Below are 12,967 nucleotides of genomic sequence, written 5' to 3'. Positions count from 1 at the left end.
TGACTGTGTTTCGATTTTTGATATTTCAAGCAATAAAGGATATAATAACAAAAATATAATACACAAAGCTCTCCCCCAAGAAAAATAAATTGCAGTGTTAGTGCAGTGTGGACTGACATGTTTCACCAATGTTGCTATGGCCAGTTTACGTATGTTAAAAATGTATGAGTTCTGTTTTGAACCAACCCATTTTCTTAACTTAAACCACTAATTTGCCATTTCAAGTTTGTTAACCTAAACATACCATATACAGCTAATGTAAGCGGTTAGCTCAAACAAAAAACACTAACAAACATTTTGAACTCAATAACCTAATTCTTAATTTCGGAAATTAACTATGACAGTCACTGATATTCTAAGATAGCAATATATTTAACTTAATTTATATTTTTTTTAAGTTACTTCTTATTAAGTCTATAATTGAGCTTGACATACCTAACCAAGGGACCTGTTGTTGGCTAACGTTAGCCTCTGGTACTGACATTTCCCTGTTGTCCTCTATGTGGCGCCAAAATGCTGCCGTAAACATAGAAGAAGGACTCCCTTTACGTTAATGGTATAGCTAGCTAACAATAGCCTTATTTGCATTGTCTCAGTTTCAACAAATTAGAAAAATTAAGTATGACCGTCACTGATGTTCTAAGATAGCAATATATTTTACTTAATTTATATTTTTTAAAGTTACTTTACTTCTTATTAAGTCTATAATTGAGCTTGACATACCTAACCAAGGGACCTGTTGTTGGCTAACGTTAGCTTTTGGTACTGACGTTTCCCTGTTGTCCTCTATGTGGCGCCAAAATGCTGCCGTAATCATAGAAGGACTCCCTTTACGTTAATGGTATAGCTAGCTAACAATAGCCTTATTTGCATTGTCTCAGCTTCAACAAATTAGAAAAATGTATATAGTGCTGGAAAGTGGAAAGTCCGTTAATATATAGTTCAGTCGAATATGAACACCAGTGTTTGTATTTGTTATTTCCTGCTGCTTCCTTTATTTTTTAACTTATTCTTTGCGACATCATGCTACTGCCATACAGCCTTTGGAATACTCAACCAAACACAGGGAGCGAAAGAGACAGAGATGCACTCCCTCCCTCTCTCTCTCTCTCTCTCCCTCTCCCTCAGTATCTGTCGCCTCCTCTCAGTACATCAGCACCAGTGTGTGTTTAGCAGCATCATCCTACGGACCCGCACCGCTTACTTTCAGTCGAGGCTGACTTTTCTCCCGCAAAAGCTCCATAGAATTAAATAAAACACTCGACAAAACTATAACGCTACTAGTGGCTCGACAGAAGAGCAGTTTCAAACCTTTTGAATCGCTTCTTTCCCCCCCGTCCTCTTCAGGTTTCGTGGACCAATCCAGACATCAGTCCAGACTTATCCCGTTGACTCGGCACTCTTTCAAGGTAGGTTGGATGATCTGTGTGATATTTTAACAAAAACTATGTGCATGGAGAAAATATAAACATATTCTTTCACATTGACATGGATGTTTCAATCTACAATGCTTCACCCATTGGGCTAATTTATGGGTTAATTAGAGGATTAAAAATACGCAAATTACAATATCGACTCATCAAAAATCAATTAAGCCTTTTATATTTTGCCATTTGAACGTTTTGCACGTACATTTGCGACTTGTCTGCATTGGATACACATGTTTCTGTCTTGCTCCGGTGACTAACTACTCATACACACATACACTACGATTTAAATTCAACAACTAAAGTGTAAAGACAGGGTAAATGTGCATTGGTGACGGCTGATGTATGCAAAACATGCAGACTGAATTCTGTCGACTATAAATGTGGCTTTTGCATGGGATGTCTCTGCTTGGCACGACGTGGCACGATGTGGTGTGATTCTGGTATAGTTTGGCACTGGTGCTGATGTTGCAAGAGGGTGTGTGTGTGTGACACGCGCGCGTGAGAATGTGTGTGCAGGTGGGGGTGTGGTATGTCCCTTTAGCCCCCATCATCATCACAATGAGGCCACTTTTGTTGCAAATCAATGCATGCACGATGAGCACAACTCATCCACCAGCCTCTACTGTATGCTTTTTGCACCCCCACCTGTCCTACACTCTCACACACACACAGACACAGACACACACAGACACACACACACACACACACACACACACACACACACACACACACACACACACACACACACACATTCATTCACATATTCACATACACAACACACATTTGTAGACACTAAAGAAAGCAGGATTTCACAGAAATCTCCCAGATTTGCCTGGATCACACCCTCTATCTGCATAATTCATATCTAATGTTGCTTCTTTTTGCTGGGGCTCTGCCTGCATCTCAAGGTCATCCCCTGTTTGCAAATGCTGGTAAAGGGACAGAGATATATGCCATCCGCCCGGCTCGGGGGCATGTCTGCTGATTGTTACAGGACTGTAAAATGTGTCAGTCCACACCTGTCTGCAGATAGAGCTATGATGTGTTGTCATTGTGGCTCCCAGTAGGCTAGAAGACAAAGGGTAATGACTCAGGTTTGGTGCCCTGCACTGCATTGCACTGCAGTCTGACCCAGTGTCTTGTCCCAGACTCTTTGTGTTTTTTTTTTTAAGCTAAAATGAAGCACTGACATCTGCTGATTATGCAGCATTCTGCTTGCTTTTTCCCCCCTTGTAGATATGAGTAACTGGTGCAAACCATTACCATCCATGCATAGAATTAAGAGCTTACAGGGGGGAGGGAGGGGTGTGTTCAGTGTTTTGTGCTAACAAGAGTCATGCCTCTGAATCCATCAAATATCATGATCAAATATTCATATTTTTTATCACGACATCTTTTACTGCTACTTAAAGAAAATGTATAATATAGAGGGATTTCCATCATTATCACATCTGCAGGCTGTTGATTGTCAAGTAGTTGCTAAAGGGAAACATTTGTTCAGTTATCTAACATTCAAGGATGCTTTTCATTCCATTCCTCCTTCTATTGCAGTACAAAGTTGATGCCGGTTAAAAAGACAAATGAGAGAGGCTCTGACTTAGCTCTGAAAATGATTAAAGGGGCTGATATTGAAGACAGATTTAAACATAAATTCCTCTCACCTGGTGAACCTGCATAAAAAGGTGCATTCTGTTTGGGCCAACCTGACCATCACACATCTCATATCTGTGAAAACTGACACAAAATGAAGGTGTCTACAAAATAAAAGGCGTACGAAGATGATGTTGTGAAAGTGCTCCACCATACCATGTTGCCACTTGCGTCACTTTAAAGGTTGTGCAGTTGCAGGTTTTATACAAGCAGAGCTGAGTGGGCGGTATTAAAAAAAAAAGTGTGATTTATTTAAGTGTTATCTTGCCTTTTTGTACATCCTAAATTAAACAGTGGAGATAAATTATTGTGCAATGGGCAAAAGTTATCACATCTTATTATAATAGCAGTTTTTGGTGTGATATGGAAAGCTCACATCGTGACTCAAAGCTGGCCACCAGACACAATACAGATGCAGACGAGACGAGTGCATTATGGTGCATGCAACTTTGAGCATGTTGTGTACATATTAGAAGTCAATGAACATGTAGTTTTGAATTTTTCATCATAATAATTCCCTGGATGCTTTCTAAGTTGTATATGCTGCATCGTAATGCTGACAATGGGCTGGTGATATGCCTGCGATGCCTTCAAATGCACCACTTAAGATTAATACTTAATGATGATTTCTGTAGGTTGCACACAAATTGTACATGTGCATTCATTCACGTACCTGCTGAATAGATACAAACAGATGTGCACACACTACTATAAAGGTACATAATGGCAAGCATGTCTCTCCCGGGACACACCTCTCTCCCGCTGCAGCTGCAGTGTCCAGGCTCAGCCCATCCTGTCTGACAGCCTGTGTTGTAACAGAAAAGTGTTGGCAACTTGCTGTCAGACTGTGCTGCCTCCTCACTTTCACTGCAGCACTTAGGGACTTTCTTTTCATGTAGCAGGACGTTTCTGATTGCTAAGCACAGAGAAAAAGTGTTGACGTATTCAGACAGTATAGTTTAACGCATAACTGCATGGTGATTGTGATTGCTGCAGGTCTGATATTCTAATATACAATTCTCTAGTCAGCGCATGGTTGTTAAGCCTTAGGGTGGACGCTAAACACTGGGTAGCATTTACTGATTCATGAATAAAATTATTCCCTTATCAAAAATGTTTTTGCTATTTACTGGAGTTACAAAATATCTTTGTGGAAAGTCTTTGAAAACTGGGAAAATAGAGTGGTGCAGGAATGAGTGAAAAAAATAAGTTAGCATTTTTACGTCTTTCGTTGGATGCCTGAAATAAGATCTGTGGTTAACACAAGCTGAATAAATGTCCCCTTTTTGTTCTACGACATAATATACGTCAGTAAATACCCCAGTTATTATTGTCTAAAGCTTTTGTGCGTCTAACAATTGACTGATTGACGTTTAACATTAGCTCCCATTAGCTTAGCATCAGTCATGCGCAGTCAGCCGAATGTGATGAAGATTGTTTGTAGCCTAGCGTTAGCGTTAACTTCTACTGATGGCATTTTTGGTCAAAAAAAATCGACCATAAATATAGTTAAAATCATAAACGTGTGTTTGCCACAGTTTTTATTTTCTGTACCATTACAAACTACAATGAAATAGATCCCTTTTAGTATTTGGAAAGTTCCCTTTGCGTTGCTAAATTCTGGGTCAACCTGTTAAAATATGCAATCACTGCACCACTGTATAACCCTAGTGATGTAATAGCAATGCCATGTCGGCCCGGCACACATTACATTTATAACAGAAAGCCCGTCCAAACTGGGGTGGTTTAGTGCGAAAGACAAGAGTGTTTCCCACGCAGGGAGGTTTTTGGAATTGGGAAATGTAGTTTCCAGTGTTTTTTGTGTCTAGAACCATGCTGAAGAGTAATGTCGGGATATCTTTGCCTCTGTACTTTGTTTTATTTAATCAGATTCTCACATGTCCCACTTTCAGGGGGAGTGATGGCAGGGGCTAAATAGGCGTCTTCAAATCAGATGGTCAGTCGTTCAATCCTCAACCCCTGTAGTCAACAGGTTGAACTGTAATTGGGCAAGATACTTAACTCTAAACTGCTCCGGTCTGCGGTATTGGACTGTATGTAAGTCGATTCGGAAAAAAGAAAATTTGCTAATAATGGACGTATACTTTTAAATCAGTGGAGGCTTTTAACAAAACAGGAATTTCACCACAAAATCCCAAAATGTAAGCAGATATTGATATGCAGCAAATTTGATTAAAAAAACAATAATTAAATCACGCTTTACCAAGGGGAGAATTGATATTTCTACCAAGAAATAAAAATGTACTCAGATGACAAACACATGCAAGGGCGCGCCAATGTTTGGTCCATTCAATTAACTTTGAGGCATAATTGTCACATATTAAAGAGTTATATTCTGAACTCCAGATAAACCGTTATGCCATGTGTTGTTGTGCTGGTCCACTGCTGCTGAATCATTTCAGTTACTGCTCAATTTTGTGTTAGATTTCTACCCTGAAACACACACAGGGTCAGTTATGAGAGGGGGAATTGTCCAACTTCCTCTCCTTTCTTTTTCATAGGCATCTGAATGTACTGCCAAAAAGCGCTGTTTGAGAGGTGCATGGTTTTTATCAGAAAACTTTTGTGCGCATATGACATTATCTGTGGCATAACTGCTTGACAGAGAGTTATCTCCTCACACACAGCATGTTATTAGATTGCAAATTGGTCAAGCGAGGGCTGTACATGTAGGGGAAGAGTCAGGGCCATAATGGTCCTGTGGCTTTATGTACCAAAGTGTCTCACCTAAATAAATGACACATAATTCGTAGCAAATTTGTTTCCATGATATCAAGTCTCAATTATGTAATGAAGGCTTTTGAGCTTGCTTCACACAAAAGCAGGTGACTGAAAATGGTGCTTATCCCTTATTAATTCTTCAATACGTGCTTACGTGCTTGTGTGTGTGTGTGTGTGTGTGTGTGTGTGTGTGTGTGTGTGTGTGTGTGTGTGTGTGTGTGTGTGTGTGTGTGTGTGTGTGTGTGTGTGTGTGTGTGTGTGTGTGTGTGATTTTAAGGTTGCATCTCCTCAAGCTCTAATATTTAATAGGATTATCTTTTTTTATTATTATTAAATTGTTGCATTGTTTCCCTGATTAAATAGCATTTTCTTTTCACCAGTATCCAATAAGTACATGCCTTATTGACATACAGTATGAGCAACATAGCTATTGTCTTACATGCAGTGGTTTAATTCATAACAAATGAATCACATATTTTAGTAAATATGCAGTCTGGAAGCGTGATCAGTCATAAGGTGAATTTCAGCTTTGTTCATTATGAATCATTGGGTCAAGCCTGGCTCAAAGCAGTTTTTAAAATTGGATTTCAGCCTCTAGGCAAAGAAAATCTATCTTCCTTAGACAAATGGTTTCCAAAGTGTGGTTCAGGGACAGTCTGAGCTGTTTGGGAGGGTTCTAAGGACTCTTTGTGAAATGAAAAGTAGGTTATTTTCATTTTTACTCAAATCACAAAGGACAACTTTTCTGATCGATGTGGCAGTCTCTCTACTGTTCACCAACACAGACACCTAAATGAGATCAACTAACTGAGCCCACACACACACACACACAACACACACACACACACACACACACACACACACACACACACACACACACACACACACACACACACACACACATACACATACACACACACCACAACTTCCCCAAAATAGTCTGACCCCTGTGCATATTGAGGCCTGTATGAAAAGGACACACATCTTTTTATCACAATAAAACAAACACTACTCCCTCACCAATTCCATCCAGATAGAAGCCTATACAAATAGTTTTGCGTTTTGGGGAAATCAGCTTATTTGGGTTCTGGCCAAGAGTTAGATGAGAAGATTGATCTTGACTCCTCAGAGGAGAGTGCCATCGATCCTCTGATCTAACTTTCATCAAGAAAGCAAATAAGGGTGTTCGCCAAAATGTCAAACTGTCCTTTTAAAGCTCTATACGAGTAGTATAGCACGTTTTATCTAATTAGTGACAAAGTAGAAGGGCAATCAGAGAGCGCCGAATTCCATTAAGGCCGTTAAAGTGAAAATGAATGCTTGTATTTTCGATCTGGCTCAACATTTGCTGAACCCATCCATCAAGTTTCATTGACTTTGGATCTGTTTTTTCTGAAATCCTGCTGGCCAACTGATAACCAACCTGAGTAGATATATTTTCTGTTGCGTATCAATGTGCGAAATAAACTGGACATTTTTATATTGATATCCTACTTTCATTCTGACCTTGCTTTTTTATTTGTAAGGTGCTGGATTACTGAACTCTATTGTTGTTGCTGCCTTTTTGAAAGCACCACTGGGACAGTATTGAAAACAGTCAATGCACGTAACCTCGTGCAGCAATAATGTAACGTTGGCAGTCAAAAAAGGCGTAAAGGTAATGCAATATTAGTCTCCTGTGAGCTTTAGGTTTGTAAATGTAAACTATTTACAAACCTTGAAGGTACAAAATTAATCTAAAAACCTATATCATGCTTTAAAAACGGGGTTGTTTTAAAGAAGCATCCTTAAATGATGCTTTGCTAAAACCAATGCAGCATGGCCGGCCTCAGTATATGCCTGCAGCACCTGTTGGACGCTAGGCTGGGTCTTCTCACCTCACTTTTGTGCACACAGAGACACGTTGGCACCACACACACTGTTGCTGCCAATCTGTCCCATAAGAGGTCCAAAGATCCTCTAAGCAATAAGGAATATCATTTTTTCCCCAGACGCTAACCATCTTTTGCTAATTATGATAATCACAGATTGGTTAATGTACTCGAGGCCGTATAGTGGCAGCATCAGCACTGTGCCGATGCAGTGGGGAAATGAGGGGACAATTAACTGTAAAACACACTTCAGTTTTTCTGAAAAGTCACAAAGGGCCAACTCTTTTAAGACGTCATTATGACCCTTTCATTCAAAGAGTTTAATTTGGAAGTGAGATTTTCTCCATTTGGAAAGTAATTAGCTTAAGACTACAAAAGTAGCTTAAAGCTATTTTGTTAAATGACATTTTAATGAAACTAACAAAAATAAGCTAAACAGCGGATCAAAGGAAGACGGAAGTTGCATGTCTTTCATCTGACCCTTGTACTTGTGAATAAATAACAGTACTGGACTAACCATCATGTGATACTGTCCCTATTCATTATGCTACCCTCCATTTTAAAGCTTATTTTTAGATGAAAGCTTTGGTTCACACTTTTAGACTTCTCTACAAATCTGTTTTTAGCATTCATACAGTAAGTCACTCTTCCTTCCACCCTCCACTTGTAGGTTCCTCACTTTATAAAAAGGTACTTATTTGAGTTCTGAAAGGGGCTTAAATTAATTTGGTTTGTGTCTGTGTGTTTGTTTTTTATGTGTGTGCTCTTTTCCCAGGCAAAATGGGGAAACAGAACAGCAAGCTGACCCCTGAAGTGATGGAGGATCTGGTGAAGAACACAGAGTTTAATGAACATGAGCTGAAGCAGTGGTACAAGGGTTTCCTGAAGGACTGTCCCACCGGACGCCTCAACCTGGAGGAGTTCCAGCAGCTGTATGTCAAGGTGAGACTCCACTGACTCACTCTCACCTGATGGATTAACACAGACGAGACGGAAGAGAATATACACTCCTGTTGATCTGACTGGAGTTCAGCAGAGGACAACAGCACATAGTTCCTATAAAGCTGCTGAAGACATACTAGTTGGTACCATTCGGGTTCCTATAAAAAAATTACAAACAACCTTAGATAAAAATGTTTTTGTATTATCGTGAATAGTTTATTAACTGTCAAATTACTCAATAGTAATTGGAATATAGTACACCAGACCGTATATTCAAAATTGTAAAAATTCATTCAAGTAGGATGCTGTATTACATTTTCTGGACCATTTAGGACTCGTGGAATAAGCTGTTAACACAGAATTGACATATGATCACTGTATGGTTAGTGTGTTAGCAAACAGTTGCAGAAACAAAGAAACATAATTATTTCATGACCCCTGACAAATATAAAGTCCAATATGTTCTCCTTTTACCTATGTTTTGGTCTCCACCACGTAATAAATTAAATATCTGGCTTTTTCGTGGCTAAATGCTCTATTAGGTCCCTAGCTAGTGGCTAACTTCTTACATTTGCTGTTTGGCGCTAGTTCGGTAGCACACAGCCGATGTATCAGACCTTTTTTGCTTAAATCAAAACAAGGTTGATAACCCTGAGTAAATGAACAGAGTAAAGTTACAATTCCTGAAAAAACAGTAAGCTAAAAGACACTTAAACACTGTAGAGCTGAGGAAACTGCACCATTGATAATGGTAGGATTTAAATGGAGGTGTAGCTTAATTTAAAGAGTACCAGATGAAACCTCTAGTATTTGTAACCGGAGTAATAGTCATAATGGTAGTATTAACACAATTGTTGTAGGAGTAATAGCAGGAGACACAACATGAGCACTAGTAATAGTATTGCAGTATCACGGTCAATAATAAGCCATTTGTTCATTCTGAAGGACCAACAAAATGCATTCTCAGTTGTTTTTCCCTCAATTTATTTTAACAGGGTCGGTTATATGAATACACTGTGAATCACCACAAAAACCTCTTGAGGAAAAATGCATTCCTATTAAAACACCCTGCAAGATCATAACAGACACCCTGCCACATTCCCATTCGCCTCTCCGTATCTGGGCAGAAAACGAACAGAGAGCTAGATATCAGAGCGCTGATATGATGATCTTCTACTGCTAATAGGTAGCCTACCGTATCTTATTATCTCTGACAGAGAAGTGTGAATATATTTCATTATTTAGTCTTATAAAACAGACAGCAGCACTTTGGGGAAAACGATGATGGGAAATTGTGATAAAATAGCTTAATAAGTGGCTATGAATAATATTAATTTATATAATAAACCTAAAATAGTTACATACTATCTCTGCTGGTTTAAACATTTAGATCTGAGAAATAATACTGTATAAATAATCATACTGTAGGACAGGCTTATCGTGGCATCTTGTGTCCTCTTGAACTGTGTGCTTCAACTTCCTTCGAGTTCTTAAGAAAAACTCTCTGACCATTTTAAGAATAGACATTAATCTTTCATCACTGGTGCCAGGAAATGCCGCACAACCAGAGGGCCGTCATTACATAAGACACGCCTCGGAACTGAGGTCATGGGGGCACTTCCTCTAAATGCCACCGGAGCTCATGCATCGGCTAGGACCAAAAGAGAAATTTAAAAATCCCATTAATAAACGGAGGTAGGGCTGCCAGGATAAAAAAAACAAAAACAAGACAAAGCATAGCTATCACCACTGGGAATGACGTTTTCTGTCTCATGTTAAAAAAAACGTAATGCAATATCATCAAAGTTGTTTTCAAATTGAACTACAAAAGAAACCTTGACTCCTGGGAAATAAGATAATAAATGAGGGATCGAAACACAAAATAAATTGAATGGACTATCGCTTAAAATCTCTTTAGAGCACAATACGACGGCACACAAGCAGCAGAAGCAGGCAAATCTAAAGCCGCACAAAGGGGGCAAAGCAGCTGAGATCTAAAGGGGTCTTGTAGGCTTCTAGGTAAATCCTATTATTGATGCATCCTATTGTGTTTCTAGGCAACAGTGTATCAGTGATAGGGCTTTATTTAAATCCAGAGAGCTGATAAGTGGAAAAACGGTCTGCTGCAACCTCACATTAATGGGACAGATTGTTCCTGTGAAGTGTGTGTGTGTGTGTGTGTGTGTGTGTGTGTGTGTGTGTGTGTGTGTGTGTGTGCGCACATGTGTGCGAGTGTGGTGAGGGGGTCATATGTTCAGTGAGAGAAAGAGGGAGACGGTACAGCGTGTTTTGCGTTGGTTGAAAGCGAGAAACACGGAGGGACAGAGATGGGAAAAGTAAGCAAGTGAAAAAAAATTTGTTTTCATTATTTATTAGTCATTAAGTGTGATGGAGTCGTGAGAAATGTGTGTGGGAGAGTCTGCCTGATAGAAATAGAATAAGAGCGGATATTAAACAGTTTGACGTGGTCATTTGACTAGTTCAGAGATGAATGACGCTCATCACTTTGCATCGATCATAGAAACAGAATTATGCTGTTTGTCAATGTGTGGACTACTGTGTGAACTATGAGTTCCTGGTGCACACAAAACAATAAAAAAGTTTAGTGTTGAACGCCACTTTCTACATTCAACAGCGGCCATCTTGGCTACAAACCAAAGATGGCGTAACCAGCTGCAATGGCAGTTACTTTGGTGGACACTATACAGATAAAAGTTATACCTGTTTTTTTCACAATTTATTAAACATGGCTTCATAATGTAAGAGAAGCAACTGTTCATATTATTGGGTAATCAATACCTGTCTTTAATGATTCGGTACAGAATCATAACTTTGCTAGCTAACTAACAAGAGCTGCAGCGATTCTTATATGCCGCTGCTAGCTAGCTGGCCTATACACGTTTACGATATTTGACACGTTTGTTCAGCTGGATAATCTCCACATATTAATACCACTTTCTGATTTATGAAGGTTGAAGCTAACAGTAGGCCGTCAACAAACTACATCAGGGTTGCATGACTGCACATCACAACTGCTAAGCTAAAGGCAGACACGTAGCGGCAGATGACTTTTAGAAGTCTAATTTAGTCAATCACAAATTGATGCTTAAGAGATTCACGAGTGCGGTATTACCGTCATAGAACAAAACGTGAAAACTCTTTAGCCTGTAGAAACCATCAACCTTATTTCAGGCATCTAACTACAAACACGTTAAAAAACTCATTCCTGGGTGTTGGTACTCATTACAGCACCACTCTATGTTGATTCAAATCATTCAAAAGGGAGTCTCTCTTATTCTGTTTCTATGACGTGTCCTCCCTGTGCATGCATGCGTGACACAGGCAGGGTTAGAATTACATCTGTTCACCTATATCTTTATTCTTCTGCTCACCCACACATTAGCACTGATCTGCACCTGCGACAGTCGCCCAGCTGCCCTCCCTGCCGGGGCGCTAACTGCGGTTACCTCCACTTGGCTGCCAGCCTGGACCTAATGTACTGTTTTGGCTGCACATAAACGTGCTGTTCTCTACCTTCTTCTTTTTTTCTTCTTCTCTGTGTTCTGTCTCTCAGTCCTTTCATTTCCACTGCCTTTGTGGAGGTTATCATCTCTTAGGCTGCGTGAAGAAAGACAGAGGAAAAGAAAGTGATAAAGAGGGAGAGTTGAGAGGCAGAGGCATCAAAGAACAGGAAGAGAGGAAGGGAGGGAAAGCAGGTGTAGGATGTCAGCTGGAAATAATAGGCGTGTGTATCTTGGGGCAGTCTGTGATATTCATATTTGATGCTGTGGTGTTGCATATAGTCCGCGGAGTTCCTTTGTATACCGTAACCAGTGTTATCATAGCTTACAGTTTCATTTGATCAGGGCTGGGGGTCATGAATGACTTGGTATGTCAATACAAAATAACTCATTAAAAGTGTAGAATCTCACTTCTTTCAGTCTGAGTTTAAGAATTATTCATGACGATTCTAAATGATGGCTAAATGGATATAGAAAATAAGATTGTGAAATAAGTAGTTCAAATGAGTTCCAGATTATAATAAGATGATTTAAATGTCCAACAGTAGGGACAATTCAAATGAATTTCATATTTGAATTAATACTTTACATTTAAGTTAGCAGAAATGTCTCACTGCTGAATGGATCTTTAAAACAAAACGTATCTACGATCGCAATCTACTTCTGATCAGTTAATCACAAAAGACAATTCAGTTTTCACCCTCGTACAACTTGAGATTTCCAGTTTCATATCATATTAAAAGTAAATATTTGTTCGTTTTGGGCCAACAAAATTAGGTATCTTTAAGATTACTTGGACACTTAGAAGCTA

At 39.4% G+C, this 12,967-nt stretch overlaps 1 protein-coding gene across 1 annotated transcript in view; it reads left to right on the top strand.

Moving 5' to 3' along the window:
• The first annotated feature begins 1,146 nt into the window (after nt 1-1,146).
• Nucleotides 1,147-12,967, top strand: part of vsnl1a (visinin-like 1a) — a 31,844-nt gene continuing 20,023 nt past the window's right edge. The window contains exons 1-2 of the mRNA XM_063902824.1: nt 1,147-1,409; nt 8,469-8,635. Coding sequence (XP_063758894.1) covers nt 8,474-8,635 — 162 coding nt within the window. The 5' untranslated portion in view covers nt 1,147-1,409; nt 8,469-8,473. The remainder of the gene's footprint in view (nt 1,410-8,468; nt 8,636-12,967) is intronic.

Source organism: Eleginops maclovinus, chromosome 15 (genome assembly GCF_036324505.1).
Source record: "Eleginops maclovinus isolate JMC-PN-2008 ecotype Puerto Natales chromosome 15, JC_Emac_rtc_rv5, whole genome shotgun sequence".
Taxonomy (NCBI): Eukaryota; Metazoa; Chordata; class Actinopteri; order Perciformes; family Eleginopidae; genus Eleginops; species Eleginops maclovinus.
Note: the sequence above shows the minus strand (reverse complement) of the source record. Positions and strands in the feature narration are given on the sequence as shown.